Here is an 18382-nt window from a genome sequence, read left to right on the forward strand (position 1 = left end):
CCGTTCACGTTTTAAAAAATGTTCAAAATTTTCGAAAAAATAATTGTCCAAAAATGCTCACAAATTTCAAATTTTCTTTGTGTTTTAAAAAATGTTCGGAATTATGAATATTATTCATTTTCCAAAAGTTTTTCAGAATTTTTGACTTTTGTTCACGTTTAAAAAAATGTTTGGCATATTGAAAATTATTCACTTCTTCAAAAATTGTTCAGGATTTTCAAATTTTGTTCGTGTTTAGGAAAAGGTTTGGAATTTTGAAAATTATCTGGTTTTACAAAATATGTGCAAGTATTTAAAAATTGTTTGGACATTTCAAAAACAAATCAGTCCACATATTTGTTCACTCTTTCAACAACATTCTGTGTTTGGAAGTTTGTTCAGTTTTTCAGAAAATGTTCGAAACATTTGTAAAAATGTTCGTAACTCAAAACATTTCATTTACAAATTTGTTCTTGTTTCTGAAAAATGTTCTGAAATTTTCAAAAACTGCGTCTAATTCTAATTCTTTTTGTATAATTGAAATACCATTTCGAAATGTTAAATTTTCCAAAAAAATAATTCGTGTTTTCTAAAATGTGTGCAATAATTGAAGTATCTGTACACTACAGTAAATATGATGCTGCTGGTGACTTGTCATTAGCACACAGTTCGTGTGGTGGCTAGTATCGGGCGTACAGAGCTGGATGGCGTGAGTTCGATCCCTAGCCGTTGCACTTCTACTTCTTCTGCGCTATACATGGGCCGGCCAAGTCGGGGCACTCCTGTGCGGGAGGCCGACTGTTTGCCGCACCGAGCGGCGCATAGGAACTCCCGTCACGCCCCCTGTGAGGAGGGTGTATTTATATTTTGGTTGCAAGGGCGGACACTCCTAGAAGCCCATTAGGCCCAATTTCGCACCAGATGCTCAAATTTATCCCCAGAGCAGCGGCCCAGCATGGAAACTATTTGATTGCAGCAAACATATAGTGAGCTAAAGCGGGATTACCCCTAAAAAAAACTAAAGAGGGATTAACACCAAATTAAATAGGACAGCCAAAAACGCCCCAAACTGATGACTGAAAACACTAATGGCCTCCAAAGTAGTGTGGTTTTAATGTATCTAAATAAATAAATGTGTAACTTATATTAGATTTTTTCCTGTGGGTGATAATTTTTATCCTATATGGCTATATCCTATATACTTAAAATAGTTCATCTACAGTACCTCTGTTATCTTAACATGCACACATACTACCTCATCAAAGGCCCACCATGACATGCATAAGAAAAAAATCCATTGTTAGTTCATCCAATGCACACATCTTATTTCACCACACATGCCACCACATCAAAGGTCCACTAAACATGCATGAATGTTTTTTCCATTTTTTCTGCCACTTATATCCAAATATTTTTCGAGTACACAATGATCAAATAAAATATATAATATTTAGTTCTAGTTCTAGTTCATATATTATTAATTCAACTATGCATCTTTCATACAATCAAATCACTCAAATATATTACAATCGATACCACAACAACGCGCGGGGTATTCTCTAGTTAGATAGAGTAATTGAACCCACATAGTCGAAGGTAAACATAGGGGGGGCTATGACTACAACTACATGCCTCCAAGTTAATGTCAAAGCCGAGACTAAAATTTTGTCATTGGCTCATTGCACCACTGTAGCTCATGTCAATAATGGGCAACATCTACAAAACCCACCCACAGAGCTACTTGCAAGGAATTGTAGACAATGCATAGAAAAAGACCAATAGAGAAACAAAACCCGTTGAATCACCATAGTAGTAGACCACTGCCAACAATAGAGATTTACAATAGACCAAGCATATCTAGACAGGCATCCATGCTAGTATCGCCATACCAAGCCGACGACTTTGTTCCCCAAGGCTTTGAGGGAAGTGGTTGTGGAAGAAGACAAAGTTGTCGCTGCTGATGCACATGGAACCACGTCAATAAATGATACAAACAACCAACCTGTTATACATGACGAAACAATGGTGACAAAAACTCCAAAGTTCCTCAGCAACGCCGCATAAAGCATCACCGAGGCCGGATTAAAGCCGGAGGATTTTTTATTCGATATGACACCGACATCACCCTCGAAGCACTGTCACCTTGACCCACAATCTACTACCCAAAGGACGAGAAGAGATGATCCCATCCATCCACTGAGGACAACGGAGTGATGGCCGGCGGAGGGGAGAGGAAATTGATTTTTTTGGCGACTAGGGTTTCTTCTTCATGATAGGATGACCTACCCAAAATCAATGACGTGCTCCTTGGACAGATGGCAAATGCAGCGCCAGGAGAACAGAGTTTGTTCCCTTCTTCTAATTTCCATCCAAGAGGAAAAAACAAAAGGGAAGCATCTTCATCACAGGCCAACCAGAGCAAGCGGTTTCCCTTCCTCGCGTCGGATGCACGCGTCAAACAAAATCAACGAATATTCCTCCTCCGAAAGCTATATAAAGAAAGTCCCTACTACATTCCAAAAGAAACGCTCTGGCCCGGGCTGCATGCCCACCCCCACCATCCGATGCCGATCGTGCGGCCCCCTGCCCTGATCATGAGAGACCCCTTAGCCCAGACACCTTAGCCGGGACCCCTTACACGTTACCGATGTAATAATTAGAAGTAATAACAATCGTCATTCAGTAGGCAATTATCGATAGCATTAAATTAACTAGTTTTGATGTTTTATAGCTATGTGGTGTGTTATATAAGGCATGACCAGTGCATCAGACCGAGGGTTGGTAACTTTGTAATCTAACACGCAAGACCATAACCCCACAACAGAGTAGGGTTTTATCCTTAGCGAGTGAACTTGAATCTGGGTGAATTCCTTGTGCGTGTTCCCATCTATTCCCATTGCATGTTGATGGCTCATGCACCGATACCCCCGTACGTATTGTCAGGTTTATTCCCATGACACTTGGGTTCAAAATGCCGAATGAAAAAAGCTTGTGATTCGACATAAGTAATATGTACTTGGGAATGCTACCATGTCATAAACCATTACGCCCGGGTTTGAATAGCGGCCATCCAACCAACGGTTAGCTCCTCCCAAGAAGCGTCTAGCAATCGACTAGGGTTTTCCCTCATCCCCTCGACGCCAGCGCCGGTCCACCCCGCCTTTGATGGCCTTTGGGCTGTCGAGGTGCGGAGGACCCTTACCCCTCGCTGGCGGGAGAGATCCCACTTTCATTCTTGTTTGGTTCACCGTCACGGTAGGGGTCGTGTGGTCCACTAACAGCGATAATGTGCCCATGCCCAATCCCCCTCTCGATGGTGCGTCTAGCATCATCGGAGGGCATGTGGGGGCGTGCCTCTATTGGATCTCGCAGGGTGCGTGGTGGTGTGTCTCCGTTGAATCTCGCGGGATTCGACTGGTGCTGGTCTTCGGAAAATTTATTTGGATCTAGCCTTAGTTCGTCTTTGGTCATTTGACAACAAAGTTGATCCTTCCGATCAGTGTTTCACTTCATTGGTGATGGTTGCTGCTCTGGTGCGCCGGCCATGTGTGGTCTTAGCACGGTCACTTTTCTGGCCTTCTACCATCACAAGGCTTGTCTGGCTCTGACTAGAGAGGGACGATGATGGCGATGCGCCTTCCGCTCGCTCAGTTTTCACATTTATTTAAATCGAATAGCCAAAAACGCCCCAAACTGATGGTCTGACAGCTGAAAACACTAATGGCCTCCAAAGTAGTGTGGTTTTAATGTCTCTAAATAAATAAATGTGTAACTTATATTAGATTTTTTTCCTGTGGGTGATAATTGATATCCTATATCTTATATACTTAAAATAGTTCACCTACACTACCTCTGTTATATTAACACATGCACACATACCACCTCACCAAAGGCCCACCATGACATGCATGAGAAAAAAAAATCCATTGTTAGTTGATCCCATGCACTGATGCACACATCTTATTTCACCACACATGCCACCACATCAAAGGTCCACTAAACACGGATGAATGTTTTTTCCATTATATTATGCCACTTATATTCAAATATTTTTCGAGTACACAATGATCAAATAATATATATAATATTTAGTTCTAGTTCTAGTTCATATATTATTAATTCAATTATGCTTGTTTCATAGAATCAAATCACTCAAATATTACAATCGATTACCACAACAACGCGCGTGTATTCTCTGGTTAGATAGAGTAATTGAACCCACATAGTCAAAAACTAAGGTAAACATAGGGGGGACTATGACTACAACTACATGCCTCCAAGTTATTGTCAAAGCCGAGACTAAATTTTTGTCATTGGCTCATTGCACCACTGTAGCTCACGTCAACAATGGGAAACATCTACAAAACCCACCCACATAGGTACTTGCAAGGAACTATAGAGTGCATAGAAAATGACCAATAGAGAAACAAAACCCGTTGAATCACTATAATAGTAGATCATTGCGTATGATAGACATTGACAAACAACCAAGCATATCTAGACAGACATCCATGCTAGTATCGCCATACCAAACCGACGACTTTGTTCCCGAAGGCTTTGAGGGAAGTGGTTGTGGAAGAAGACAAAGTTGTCGCTGCTGATGCACATGGAACCACGTCGATAAATGACACAAACAACCAACCAGTTATACATGACGAAACAATGGTGACAAAAACTCCAGAGTTCCTCAGCAACACCGCACAAAGCGTCACTCAGGCCAGATTAAAGCAAGAGGATTTTTTATTCGATATGACACCGACATCACCCTCGGAGCACCGTCAGCTTGACCCACAATCTACTACCCAAAGGACGAGAAAAGATGATCCCATACATCCACTCAGGACAACGGAGTGATGGCCAGCGGAGGGGAGAGGAAATTATTTTCTTTTCGACTAGGGTTTCTTCTTCATGATAGGATGACCTACCAAAAATCAATGATGTGCTCCTTGGAAAGATGGCAAATGCAGTGCCAGGAGAACAGAGTTTGTTCCCTTCTTTCAGTTTCCATCCAATAGGAAATAACAAAAGGGAAGCATCTTCATCACGGGCAAGCAGAGCAAGCGGTTTCCCTTCCTCGCGTTGGATGCATGCGTCAAACAAAATCAACGAATGTTCTTCCTCCGAAAGCTATAATAAAGAAAGTCCCTACTACATTCCAAAAGAAACGCTCTGGCCCAGGCTGCATGCCCACCCCCACCATCCGATGCCGATCGTGAGGCCCCCTGCCTTGATCGTGAGAGACGCCTTAGCCCAGACACCTTAGCCGGGACCCCTTAGACGTTACCCATGTAACAACTAGAAGTAATAACAATCGTCATTCAGTGGGCAATTACCGATAGCATTAAATTAACCAGTTGTTGATGTTTCATAGCTATGTCATGTGTTATATAAGGCATGGCCAATGCATCAGACATAGGGTTGGTAACTTTGTAATCTAACACACAAGAGCATAATCCCACATCAGAGTAGGGTTTTATCCTTAGCGAGTGAACTCAAATCTGGGTGAATTCCTTGTGTGTGTTCCCATCTATTCCCATTGCATGTTGATGGCTCCTACATCGATACCCCCGTATGTATTGTCAGGTTTATTCCCCCCGACACTTGGGTTCAAAATGCCGAATGAAAAAAGCTTGTGATTCGACATAAGTATTATGTGCTTATGCTACCATGTCATAAACCATTACGCCTGGGTTTGAATAGCGGCCATCCAACCAACGTTTAGCTCCTCCCAAGAAGCGGCTATCAATCGACTAGGGTTTTCCCTCCTCCCGTCGACGCTAGCGCCGATCCACCCCGCCTTTGAGGCCTTTGGCCGTGGAGGTGCGGAGGACCCTTACCCCTCGCTGGCGAGAGAGATCCCACTTTTATTCTTGGTTAGTTCAACGTCATGGTAGGGGTCATGCGGCGGCAGCAATGTCTACTAATAGCAATAATGCTGCCCACGCCCGATCCCCGTCTCGATGGTGCGTCTAGCGTCATCGGAGGGCATGTGGTGGCGTGCCTCTATTGGATCTCGCGGGGTGCGTGGTGGTGTGTCTCCGTTGAATCTCGCGGGATTCGACTGGTGCTGGTCTTCGGAAAATTTATTTGGATCTAGCCTTAGTTCGTCTTTGGTCATTTGACAACAAAGTTGATCCTTCCGATCAGTGTTTCACTTCATTGGTGATGGTTGCTGCTCTGGTGCGCCGGCCATGTGTGGTCTTAGCACGGTGACTTTTCTGGCCGTCTACCATCACAAGGTTTGTCTGGCTCTGACTAGAGAGGGACGATGATGGCGATGTGCCTTCCGCTCGCTCAGTTTTCACATTTATTTAAATCGAATAGCCAAAAACGCCCCAAACTGATGGTCTGACAACTGAAAACACTAATGGCCTCCAAAGTAGTGTGGTTTTAATGTCTCTAAATAAATAAATGTGTAACTTATATTAGATTTTTTTCCTGTGGGTGATAATTGATATCCTATATCTTATATACTTAAAATAGTTCACCTACACTACCTCTGTTATATTAACACATGCACACATACCACCTCACCAAAGGCCCACCATGCCATGCATGAGAAAAAAAATCCATTGTTAGTTGATCCCATGCACTGATGCACACATCTTATTTCACCACACATGCCACCACATCAAAGGTCCACTAAACACGCATGAATGTTTTTTTCCATTATATTATGCCACTTATATTCAAATATTTTTCGAGTACACAATGATCAAATAAAATATATAATATTTAGTTCTAGTTCTAGTTCATATATTATTAATTCAATTATGCTTGTTTCATAGAATCAAATCACTCAAATATTACAATCGATTACCACAACAACGCGCGGGGTATTCTCTGGTTACATAGACTAATTGAACCCACATAGTCAAAAACTAAGGTAAACATAGGGGGGACTATGACTACAACTACATGCCTCCAAGTTATTGTCAAAGCCGAGACTAAATTTTTGTCATTGGCTCATTGCACCACTGTAGCTCACGTCAATAATGGGAAACATCTACAAAACCCACCCACATAGGTACTTGCAAGGAACTATAGAGAATGCATAGAAAAAGACCAATAGAGAAACAAAACCCGTTGAATCACTATAATAGTAGATCATTGCGTATGATAGACATTGACAAACAACCAAGCATATCTAGACAGACATCCATGCTAGTATCGCCATACCAAACCGACGACTTTGTTCCCGAAGGCTTTGAGGGAAGTGGTTGTGGAAGAAGACAAAGTTGTCGCTGCTGATGCACATGGAACCACGTCGATAAATGACACAAACAACCAACCAGTTATACATGATGAAACAATGGTGACAAAAACTCCAGAGTTCCTCAGCAACACCGCACAAAGCGTCACTCAGGCCATATTAAAGCAAGAGGATTTTTTATTCGATATGACACCGACATCACCCTCGAAGCACCGTCAGCTTGACCCACAATCTACTACCCAAAGGACGAGAAAAGATGATCCCATACATCCACTCAGGACAACGGAGTGATGGCCGGCGGAGGGGAGAGGAAATTATTTTCTTTTCGACTAGGGTTTCTTCTTCATGATAGGATAACCTACCAAAAATCAATGATGTGCTCCTTGGAAAGATGGCAAATGCAGTGCCAGGAGAACAGAGTTTGTTCCCTTCTTTCAGTTTCCATCCAATAGGAAATAACAAAAGGGAAGCATCTTCATCACGGGCCAAGCAGAGCAAGCGGTTTCCCTTCCTCGCGTCGGATACACGCGTCAAACAAAATCAACGAATATTCCTCCTCCGAAAGCTATAATAAAGGAAGTCCCTACTACATTCCAAAAGAAACGCCCTGGCCCAGGCTGCATGCCCACCTCCACCATCCGATGCCGATCGTGCGCCCCCCTGCCCTGATCGTTAAAGACCCCTTAGCCCAGACACCTTAGCAGGGACCCCTTAGACGTTACCCATGTAATAGTTAGAAGTAATGACAATTGTCATTCAGTAGGCAATTATCAATAGCATTTAATTAACTAGCTATTGATGTTTCATAGCTATGTCGTGTGTTATATAAGGCATGGTCAGTGTATTAGACCGAGGGTTGGTAACTTTGTAATCTAACACACAAGAGCATAATCCCACAATAGAGTAGGGTTTTATCCTTTGCGAGTGGACTCGAATATGGGTAAATTCCTTGTGTGTGTTCCCATCTATTCCCCTTGCATGTTGATGGCTCCTGCATCGATACCCCCGTACGTATTGTCGGGTTTATTCCCAGGACACCTGGGTTCAAAATGCGGAATGAAAAAAGCTTCTGATTCGACATAAGCATTATGTACTTAGGAATGCTACCATGTCATAAACCATTACGCCTGGGTTTGAATAGCGGCCATCCAACCAACGTTTAGCTCCTCCCAAGAAGCGGCTATCAATCGACTAGCGTGCCCTCCTCTCATCGACGCCAGCGCCGGTCCATCCCGCCTTTGATGGCCTTTGGGCTGTGGAGGTGCGGAGGACCCTTACCCCTCGTTGGCGGGAGAGATCCCACTTTCATTCTTGTTTAGTTTAGCGTCACGGTAGGGGTCGTGTGGCGGCAGCAATGTCCACTAACAGCAATAATGTTGCCCACGCCCGATCCCCGTCTCGATGGTGCGTCTAGCGTCATCGGAGGGCATGTGATGGTGTGCCTCTATCGGATCTCGGGGGTGCGTGGTGGTGTGTCTCCGTCGAATCTCGCGAGATTCAACCGGTGCTAGTCTTGGGCAAATTTATTTGGATCTAGCCTTAGTCCGTCTTTGGTCATTTGACAACAAAGTTGATCCTTCCGATCAATGTTTCACTTCGTTGGTGATGGTTGCTGCTCTGGTGCGTCGGTCATGTGTGGTCTTAGCACGATCACTTTTCTTGTCGTCTACTATCACAAGGTTTATCTGGCTCTGACTAGAGAGGGGCGATGACGGCGACGCGCCTTCCGCTCACTCCATTGTTTATATATAATATATATATAGTCGTCGCTAGTTGGCGCATAGAGCTGGTCGTATTTGTCGTCGTTGCTTTTGCTACTTTGGCAAGCACGGCGCCAGGAGAAGAGAATTTGTTCCTCGCGGGTCAAGCAAAGCAAAAGCAAACAGCAAGCGGACTCCCTTCCGCGCGTCAACCCAAAATCAACGAATATTCCCCACCGTCCGATCCCGATCGCGCGGCGCCGCGGAGTCCGTCCGGGTTGCGTTCAGTTGGCATCCGAGGTTGGTCGGGCTCTCTCCTCCCCGGAGCGGACTCCACACGATCCCGCACATAAAAGCCGCCGGCCCCTGATTTTTCCTCCGCCACCGCCGCACCCCGCACACAGATTCTTCCCGGCCAAACCCTAGCGCCGGCCGCCGACCAAGGTAACCAACCACGCCCGCCTCCCTCTCTCGATCAAGCGTATGCATGTACGTTTTTATTCCTTCGCGAGCCGCCGCCGGCGAGTTTCCTCGACCGTTCCGGCTCGATTACGCCCGTCTGTGCGTGCCATCGTCGCGCCGTTGGCCGGCCTCCGGAGTGCTCGATCTGATGGCGCCCGGGCCGATCCGCCGCGGGTGCGCGAGCCCGCGGCGCCCTCCCCTGTTTTTTTTTCTTTTCTTTTGTTGGGAATTTAGTCTCGGGGAGGATTGGTATACATGGGCGCGTTGCTCTGGTCGGGGTCGATTTAGTGGCGAGGATTGGATTAGCTGCGATTTGTGCGTGCAAATTTGTCGAGCAGAGATTAATAGGCGTCGAAGGTGACGGATTTGGTTGTGCGACTGTTTGCAAGATGTTTCTTTCGCCTCATGTTTGAATTTTCAGCTTTGGGCGTCTTCAATGTGCGGCTGGTGGTATCACCCCCTCTGAATGTAGTGTGCATTTGGTGCTTAGTACTATAAGTTATGCATTTGAGTGCTGGATCGGTCTGTAGGATAATAGGACCATCAACTCTGCTCCACTGTTTTAACTGGTTGCGCAGGCATCCGTTCGGTCCACAAAGCCTCGGGTGCCCCCTCCCCTGTTTCATGTTGTTGGTAGAATAGACAGATGAATGCTTCGCTATGATTGAGGTCGATTTCACAGGGAGTAATTATATTATTTATTAGTTTTCCAATGGGAACATGGAAGATGATGGATTTGCCGTGCAATTGTTTGAAAGAACTTTTCAAATTATTATGCAGCTGGTAGTATCAGCCATCTCAAGGTGTGTATTTTGATGGTTTTGTTTTGCACTTGATTGCTGGGTCCCTAGGATCCTCAACTATGGTACATGGTTTAACTGGTTATGCATTTGTCGTTTTGTAGATGCATGCGTACAACCGTAAATCCAAGTGTACTTGCTGTCTTTTACATGCTTATTTCAGCTTGTGGTTGTTTGTCCTAAAATATGCCAGGGTCGGTCTGTTTTTTTCTTGTATATATCCTCGCCACTGATATATCTAGTGCCATTGGAACCGTTGTCTTTGTTTGGCAAGAAGATTTTTTATTCTTTAATCAATTTTGCCATGCTTCTCTTTGATTATGTATGTGTACATCATTATAAATACTTGTATGTCCATTAACCTGTTCATCATTTATTTGTGTTATTTACTTGTCACGACTGCAAGAATGGAAGTTGCATTTCTCATTTATATGATGCTTTGATGTATTCCTACTTCTGTTCCTGCAATAATATGTTACTCAGCTTTCTCGACAGCTACTATTAGCATGTTTTATGCTTACTCTGGATGTTCTATCTTGTAGGTGAAGGCAGAGGTGGGAACACAACCAAGATGGCGGACGGGCATGATAACGACAAGAACATTGAGATCTGGAAAGTTAAGAAGCTGATTAAAGGGCTTGATGCTGCCCGTGGAAATGGGACAAGCATGATATCGCTGATCATGCCACCTCGTGATCAGGTCTCAAGAGTAACCAAGATGTTGGGTGATGAATATGGAACTGCCTCAAACATCAAGAGCAGGGTCAACAGGCAGTCTGTCCTGGCTGCTATTACCTCTGCTCAGCAAAGGTTGAAGCTGTACAATCGAGTCCCCCCCAATGGGTTGGTGCTTTATACTGGAACCATCGTGACTGATGAGGGCAAAGAAAAGAAAGTCACCTTTGACTTTGAGCCATTCAGGCCAATTAATGCTTCCCTGTATCTCTGTGACAACAAGTTCCACACTGAGGCGTTGAATGAACTGCTTGAGTCTGATGATAAGTTTGGCTTCATTGTCATGGATGGTAACGGAACACTTTTTGGAACACTGAGTGGCAACACTAGAGAGGTTCTTCACAAGTTCTCTGTGGATCTCCCAAAGAAGCATGGACGAGGAGGGCAGTCAGCACTTCGCTTTGCCCGCCTGCGTATGGAGAAGCGCCACAACTATGTGCGCAAGACAGCTGAGCTCGCTACACAATTCTTCATCAACCCTGCCACCAGTCAGCCAAATGTTTCTGGGCTCATTCTAGCTGGTTCTGCTGACTTCAAGACTGAACTGAGTCAGTCTGACATGTTTGATCAGCGCTTGGCTACCAAGATACTCAAGGTGGTTGATGTTTCTTATGGCGGAGAGAATGGCTTCAACCAGGCCATTGAGATATCTGCTGAAGTCCTTTCCAATGTCAAGTTCATCCAAGAAAAGAAGCTGATCGGGAAATACTTTGAGGAGATAAGCCAAGACACTGGAAAGTATGTTTTTGGTGTGGATGACACCATGGCTGCCCTTGAAATGGGTGCTGTGGAGACACTGATTGTGTGGGAAAATCTTGACATCAATCGGTACGTCCTGAAGAATTCTGCCACTGGAGAAACTGCAGTGAAGCACTTCAACAAGGCACAGGAGGCAGATCAGAGCAACTTCAAAGATAAGGCAACATCTGCAGACCTGGAGGTGGTTGAGAATACCTCGCTACTGGAGTGGTTTGCCGAAAACTATCGGCAGTTTGGTTGCACACTGGAGTTCATCACGAACAAGTCGCAGGAAGGATCTCAGTTCTGCAGGGGCTTTGGTGGGATAGGAGGGATCCTTCGCTACCAGGTTGAGGTGAACGCTTACGAGGACGTGTCTGACGAGGAGTATGACGAAGACTTTGAATAGCAATCAATTGAAACTCCAGTGAATCCGGTCCGGGAGGAGCCTGTGCTGGCCGGAAACGGAACGCGCCGCGGCAGGAGGCCGAGGCATCCACAAGCTCATCGAGGAAAACAACTTAAGGTTTGCACCAAAGCACGCAAGCTCATGTTCTTTTCTTTTCCTATATAAACAAAGGAATGCCTTGTATTCTGTTCGCGTTGCTAATGTTTGATTCGATGTTGTTACTTTAGGGGGATGAAGAGTAAGACTTGAGAACAGGGGTGATCACCGTTACTGTGTGATGAAGCATGAAGTCTTGTCGGCGTGATATGGAGGAAGGCTGCATTTCTGATCTCTATCAGAAGACTGTCCTATTTAGCACTATCTTTATTTTATCAGAATAAATCATAGCTATAAGCTATTGTCCGTGTAATCGATTTGAGTCTTGAACTAGTCTGTTAAGTTTGTGGGTCGTTGTTGCTGCAGCTGCAGCCATCCTTTATTTCTCTGAACCAATGTTGTGATGCTTAAACTACATTTGAACGTGCTATTGGATAGACACAGCTATGTCTATGTGTCATTATATTTGAGATATAAGTCTGTGTGCTATGTGTTCTATTCACATGTTTGTCGTTTGCTCAACGTCACAGGCATAGTGCATGCTAAAGATTTTTACTGAGCATCAGAATTAGTTTTGGTTCTAGATTCCTGAAGCACCATGTGCTATGTCTGTGACTAAGATAAACCAGAGGGATTGTTTTCTGGTAAATGTGCACAGAAGGATTATTCCTTATTTCTTCCTTTTGTTTCTTAACGGAACAAAGGTCTACAACAGCTCAGGCTGCTTGTTCAGTTTGCCCTGAAACAGTTTTATTGCCATCAGTTACAGAACGGAAAAAGTTTCACTTGAGCGTGTACTGGATGACGCCGATTGGGAAATTCTTGTGAGCACAAAGCACCAAACCTCTAGCTGTACAACACAAGTATACAAATAAAATGCACCCTACCTCTTTGTTTACATGATCTGACAGTGCCGCTGAGATTGTTTTCCACAACATCTCTGCGTGAACGAAGATAGAAGATATCGCGTCAACCGGACATCACTGGGAAAGGAAGGAAGAAAACAGATGCAAATTGTGGTGTGTGAAACGAACTGTATGTACTACTCACAGCTTAGTCAAGTCTCCGACAAGAACAAGAGACAGGACCTCCAGCGGCACCGTGCCGGTCAGCATGTTCTCCTGAAGCTCCAACCTGAGAAGCTTTGTCAGGCGGCCCAGCGACGCTGGTATACCTCCTGCAAGCTTGTTCCGATGGATCCTTCTGCAGAGAGACACCAACAGGTTATTTTTAGCAGTTGGAGATGATAGGTGTCTTAGCATCTCGCCATCTGAAAAAGAGCTTGTTGTAGCAGGACTCATACAGGAAACACAGCGACGCGATGTTCCCGAGCGAGCCCGGTATCGCCCCAGTGAGATGGTTGCTGTAAAGATCAAGGCTGATCAGTCTCCTCAGGTTTCCCAGGGTCGCTGGTATTCGCCCACTCATTTTGTTCTCATACAGCTCCCTGTGAAGATGAGAATGTCATTCTGTACTGTAGGGAAACTTTGAGTGTAATTCTACAGGTCTGCACTCTGCAGCAAGTTGCAGTAGAACTTACAGGTACCGAAGGCTCTTCAGTTGGCCCAGTTCAGGAATGAGGGGGCCTGAGATGCCTGCATTCCCCAAATCCCTGCATAGTAAGGAACAACTCAGGTAGTGCAACTTTTGTCCAAGTCACAAGGTTCTGACTATCGAAAAGAACTACGATCAAATCAGTTTCGGCCTTCAGTTCAGAACAAGGAGGAGTAAAGAAAAACATGGGTGGCATATATACACTCGGACGACGGAGTTTTCGTTGTTGCAGCTGACATGAAACCAATAGCAGGGATTGGCAAGGGTCGGATCCCAGCTCTGTAGCACGCCGTTGGGGTCATTCCACGCCTGCCTTTGCGCGTAAAGTATGTCGCCTCCGGATACCAACAAATTGTGTGTAAATCAGCAGCACAAAACCTTTGAGCAACAAGGAAGTCACCTGTGTATGTATGTATGTACCTTCAGTGTTGCTGCTGGTGATGGCCGCAAGAGCAAGGAGGAGGCTGGCGAGGAGGAGTGTTGCTCCAGTCTGAGCTCCCATTGCTGGAAGGAAAACTAAGGTGTATTGGGTGGGCACACTGAAACGCTAGAGGAGAGATGAGTCCTTTATATGCAACAATTTCACTGGGTAATCAGAAGCTTTCACTTTCTGGGTCAGTCTTTGGCTCTTCTCTTTTATTGATTGGCTTACCGTGTTAACGGAAGAATTTTGTTGCAAACGGTCACGGCTCATGTTCTTTGGATAAAAAAACACAAAATTTTGGTACTTCAGCTATAAATGGAAATTTAGATCAGGTCAATGATCTAAATTTCCTATTATAGTTGAAGTGACACGTGGCAGGCATAGACCAGGCCAAATACTGTCGAGTCGCGGCTCACTGACAAACACATGGCAGGCAGTTACACGTCCCAATTATAAACGGTCGCGGCTCACTGAGAAACACGTGGCAGGCGCATTCTGTCGACGAGAAGTTACTCTCAAACCAGGGTCTGGAGTAAAAAAAAAACTCTTCAAGTAGGAACTACTCATTTTTTGTCAGTGAACCAGTCATTGTCCTCCAAGAGGTGCTCACGAGTCAAGTCAAGAGCTTTAAATATGATTAAACCTTGACGCCAATGTTGACCGCCGAAGCAATCTTCTCGCACAAGCATGCTCTTTTCTCAATCTTTTTTTTTTTGCAAGGAGGTCTTCTCAGCATTTCGTAGTGGCAGATTTCACAACGCAACATCAGCAAAATGAGTGCGCTTGGTCTATCTTGGTCCTAATACGTACATTAGTCAATTATCAACTTTCTAGTAAAAGCAAATTATCATCTGTGTTGTGATGTAGTCAATGCTTATCCTTAGGTTAACTTTTGTGTCATAGAAGACACTGCTGGCTTGGCTACTTGACGTCAAAGCAACTGAAAGATTTCTGTAGTAGCTTCCAATGGTGCATGCATGCGCCCAGTTCTTGCAGTCAAAAACTCAGAATATATGTGGCGAAGACGATTTTAGAATTCTTTGTATTATGTGTTAGATTTGAGGACTCTTGGTATCCTATCGTTACTGCAATCCTGGTGCATCGAGTTTACTCTCACATACTCCCTCCGTAAAGAAATATAAGAGCGTTTAGATCACTAAAGAAATATATATTTCTTTATGGAGGGAGTAGCTAATTAGTGATGGGGGAGAGACATCAGCCTATAAAATGGGTTGGTCGCCTCCTCCTTGTAGCATGAGAAAAGAGAGAAACAGAGTGCCTGCTCACTCACTGACTAGTTTTCTCTCGCCGGTGTGACTGAGAACCATGGGCATGTCATTGGTGAACATTACTGTAACATGCCCCTCTCTTTCAACCATCCGTTTGAGACTTTCAGCCATCTGTAACCGTGCATGAACAGTGTCCATGTTATAGGACCGTCTCTGCTACAGTACATGTTTCTCTGCCCGACAGGCCATGGGTATGTCATTGGATCTCTGTTCCACAACGCAACACAAGCCCATGTGCCATCACATGAATCGAGCTCGAGCTAGGGCAGTTAGTGGTTGACTGGAAGCTTAAATTTTTGCGTCTTGGTGACATTTGTGCTCTGGTATGCATGTCGAAACGTTAGCTCGTTCATTTCATGTTCCGTGTTTCGGGAGGGTTCTTCAACTGTATGGCAATACATACTGAACATTTTTTGAAATCCATAAGTGATCTGTTGAGCCCGGCACGCTTGGAGAAAGGTATCCAAACAAAGTAAAGTAGGGCAAGGGATGAGAAGGAGAGGTAGAGTGATGAAGTGAGGGCGAGAAAGAGAAGGGAAACGGGATCAAGACGAGGGTGACTAGGCAAGAAGATGTAAGGAAAGTTTCGCGTCTTTGCTCTCAAGATGTGCATGGTATGTAAATTTCGGAATAATTTTTAAATTTTGAGATAGAATTCTATGATGACCAATGTATCTAGTCTTTAAGTTTTCGTACAAATATTAGTTATGTTTTATATGTCTTTATTATTACAAATAACATTATCTTCTAGTTTCAACCCACTAACAGTTTTTTCTAAGCATGCAACCCTTCCAAGTCAGCAAACCATGCATGTTTGTCACGTCATTAATCTACCCACCCATTAACTATTTTTTTCATACATCCAACCCTTTTCACATCAACACATCATGCTTGGATATCAAATCATTTGCCATCACATCATAATTAATTCTTACAGTTATTCATGTTATCAGCCTAACTATCGACATGTTTTCAAGCAACCAACCCATGACAACGTGCATGCACTAGTAGAAAACAGAGTTTTAGCGCCGGTTCGTAAGGGCCTTTAGTGTCGGTTCCATAACCGGCACTAAAGGGTGGTCACTAAAGGCCCCCCCCCCTTAGTACTGGTTCGACACGAACCGGCGCTAAAGTGCCACCACGTGGCGTGAGCTCGTGCCCCGGTATGGGGGAACTTTAGTACCGGTTGGTGTTACCAACCAGTACTAAAGGTTTTTTTTTTGAATTTTTTTTTGAAAATTTTGGAAAAAAAATTTGAATTTTTTTTAGATTTTTAATTTTTCTGAATTATTTGATGATTTAGTCTCTAATCCCCTCTCTTAACTGCTCAAGTGTGGATCACTCATTCCAAATCATCTAACTTCCCGACCAGTCACCCATCCCTCTCACTACTCTAGCCCGAGCATGCTTTTCCGAGTCTGCACTTGTTGTTTTCCTGACAATAGTAAGATGTTAATCCTATTAACCCTCAGGAGTTTAGCTTGAGCATGAAGTCACACATTTCACCGTTGGAGTTTGAAACTATTATTCTAAAAAACAGTAATTATTTAGTAACGCTAATATTTCTTGAATAAGTTTGACCATAGTTTGACCACAGTTTGACCATAGTTTGACCAGATTTGACCAAAATTAAAAAAATTGAAATAATTATTTAGTAACACTAATATTCTTGAATAATTATGTAGTAACATTAATACTTCTTGAATAAGTAGTTTGACCAGATTTAACCAATTTTTTTTAAAAAAACTGAAATTATTTGACCATATCTTTTTTCCTTTTGGAATTTGAGGATTCTAAATAATTCCAAATAGGCCGTACACTGTCTCCATCGGATGCGGATTTTCGTGCTGAATTTTTTGATATATTATACATTTTTTTCCGACATCGTATGCAAAAGTTATAGCCGTTTTACATTTTCCCTACACTTTTAGTGCCGGTTTGTGTCACAAACCGGTACTATAGGTCAGACCCCTTTAGTACCGGTTCATGGCACGAACCCTTTAGTACCGGTTCGTGCCACGAACCGGTACTAAAGGTGATCGTGGGGCCCCGGCCTGACGCCAGCCTGCCATCACCCCTTTAGTACCGGTTCGTGCCACGAACCGGTACTAAAGGTTCAACACGAACCGGCATTAATGCAAATCCGTTCGAACCGGCACTAATGGTACCATTAGTACCGGGCCAAAATCAAACCGGCACTAATGTGCTTCACGTTTGACCCTTTTTCTACTAGTGATGTTATCTCTTCCAGTTTAGCCAAGTAATCAACATCACATAGACACAACTACCTTATGCTTTATATTTTAGTTTGGTTTATATATCAAACTTAAATCTTTCAAACGCAACCCCATGTCCTTTTCTTCTCCATCTTCTCATTGGCACACTTTAGTGTCAGTACGAGAAAAAAATAGGGTATGATTATGGGGGTGCTATTTTTATCAATAATATATAGTTTTGTAATTATCTAGTCAGTGACTAATTCTGTCTGTGTGTTTTACGTTGCGAAAACATCAATTCAACGTGTGGAATAGCTTTAAGGCAATTTTTCTTGAAGGATCAGCCTCCCAGTCTCTGGATCCTCATATGCACATACCCATAATATTATTGAAGACTTCAAGTTAATGCAAGACATTAAAGGCCAACATCAGCAACATGCAAAGTACATGACACGGAGACCGATCAACTGCAGAATCATTACAAGATATGAAGTAAATACCTACAAATAAGATGCATTCTCTGCAAAAACACCTTCCAGAAGGGATAGCATGCTCGCGTCGCCATCTTCACGTACAGTCGGAGGAAATCAAGACAAGAATTTTCATCTTGGTTGCCCAGACCAACCACTCAAGGCCATCACATTAGCATGGAAACAATGCCTTCAAGGGGGTAACAATGCAAGTTTGTCGCTAATAAATACATCCAATAAAGGCCGAAAGAAGAGTTCTCACCCCGGACCTAAAGTCATGCGCCATCTTGATGAAGG

The 18382-nt window shown here is 43.8% G+C and overlaps 2 protein-coding genes across 3 annotated transcripts; one reads left to right on the top strand and one right to left on the bottom strand.

Moving 5' to 3' along the window:
- The first annotated feature begins 9184 nt into the window (after positions 1 to 9184).
- On the top strand, positions 9185 to 12602 carry LOC123069866 (eukaryotic peptide chain release factor subunit 1-1-like). Its single transcript, XM_044492824.1, has 3 exons — positions 9185 to 9336; positions 10697 to 12153; positions 12264 to 12602. The coding sequence occupies exon 2, from the start codon at positions 10726 to 10728 to the stop codon at positions 12034 to 12036; it is 1311 nt and encodes a 436-aa protein (XP_044348759.1). The 5' UTR covers positions 9185 to 9336; positions 10697 to 10725; the 3' UTR covers positions 12037 to 12153; positions 12264 to 12602.
- A 172-nt stretch (positions 12603 to 12774) lies between these two features.
- LOC123069873 (leucine-rich repeat protein 2-like) lies at positions 12775 to 14251 on the bottom strand. Of its 2 annotated transcripts, XM_044492835.1 has the most exons (7): positions 14107 to 14251; positions 13889 to 14021; positions 13673 to 13744; positions 13436 to 13579; positions 13183 to 13335; positions 13020 to 13072; positions 12775 to 12871 (listed from the first exon to the last, which is right to left on the bottom strand). In XM_044492835.1, the coding sequence occupies exons 1-7, from the start codon at positions 14186 to 14188 to the stop codon at positions 12849 to 12851; spliced, it is 660 nt and encodes a 219-aa protein (XP_044348770.1). In that variant the 5' UTR covers positions 14189 to 14251; the 3' UTR covers positions 12775 to 12848. The 2 variants fall into 2 exon arrangements, with proteins under 2 accessions (XP_044348770.1, XP_044348769.1); XM_044492834.1 differs by having other exon boundaries at positions 12775 to 13072.
- Between the last annotated feature and the right edge of the window lie 4131 nt (positions 14252 to 18382).

This window comes from Triticum aestivum, chromosome 1A (assembly GCF_018294505.1).
Source record: "Triticum aestivum cultivar Chinese Spring chromosome 1A, IWGSC CS RefSeq v2.1, whole genome shotgun sequence".
In the NCBI taxonomy this organism is placed as follows: Eukaryota; Viridiplantae; Streptophyta; class Magnoliopsida; order Poales; family Poaceae; genus Triticum; species Triticum aestivum.

Coding starts and splice junctions, on each gene's coding strand:
- LOC123069866 (XM_044492824.1), top strand. CDS start 10,726: ATGGCGGACGGGCATGATAACGACAAGAACATTGAGATCTGGAAAGTT.
- LOC123069873 (XM_044492834.1), bottom strand. CDS start 14,188: ATGGGAGCTCAGACTGGAGCAACACTCCTCCTCGCCAGCCTCCTCCTT. Junction 14,022..14,106: donor CACCAGCAGCAACACTGAAG/GTACATACATAC, acceptor TGGTATCCGGAG/GCGACATACTTTACGCGCAA. Junction 13,336..13,435: donor ATCGCGTCGCTGTGTTTCCT/GTATGAGTCCTG, acceptor GTCTCTCTGCAG/AAGGATCCATCGGAACAAGC.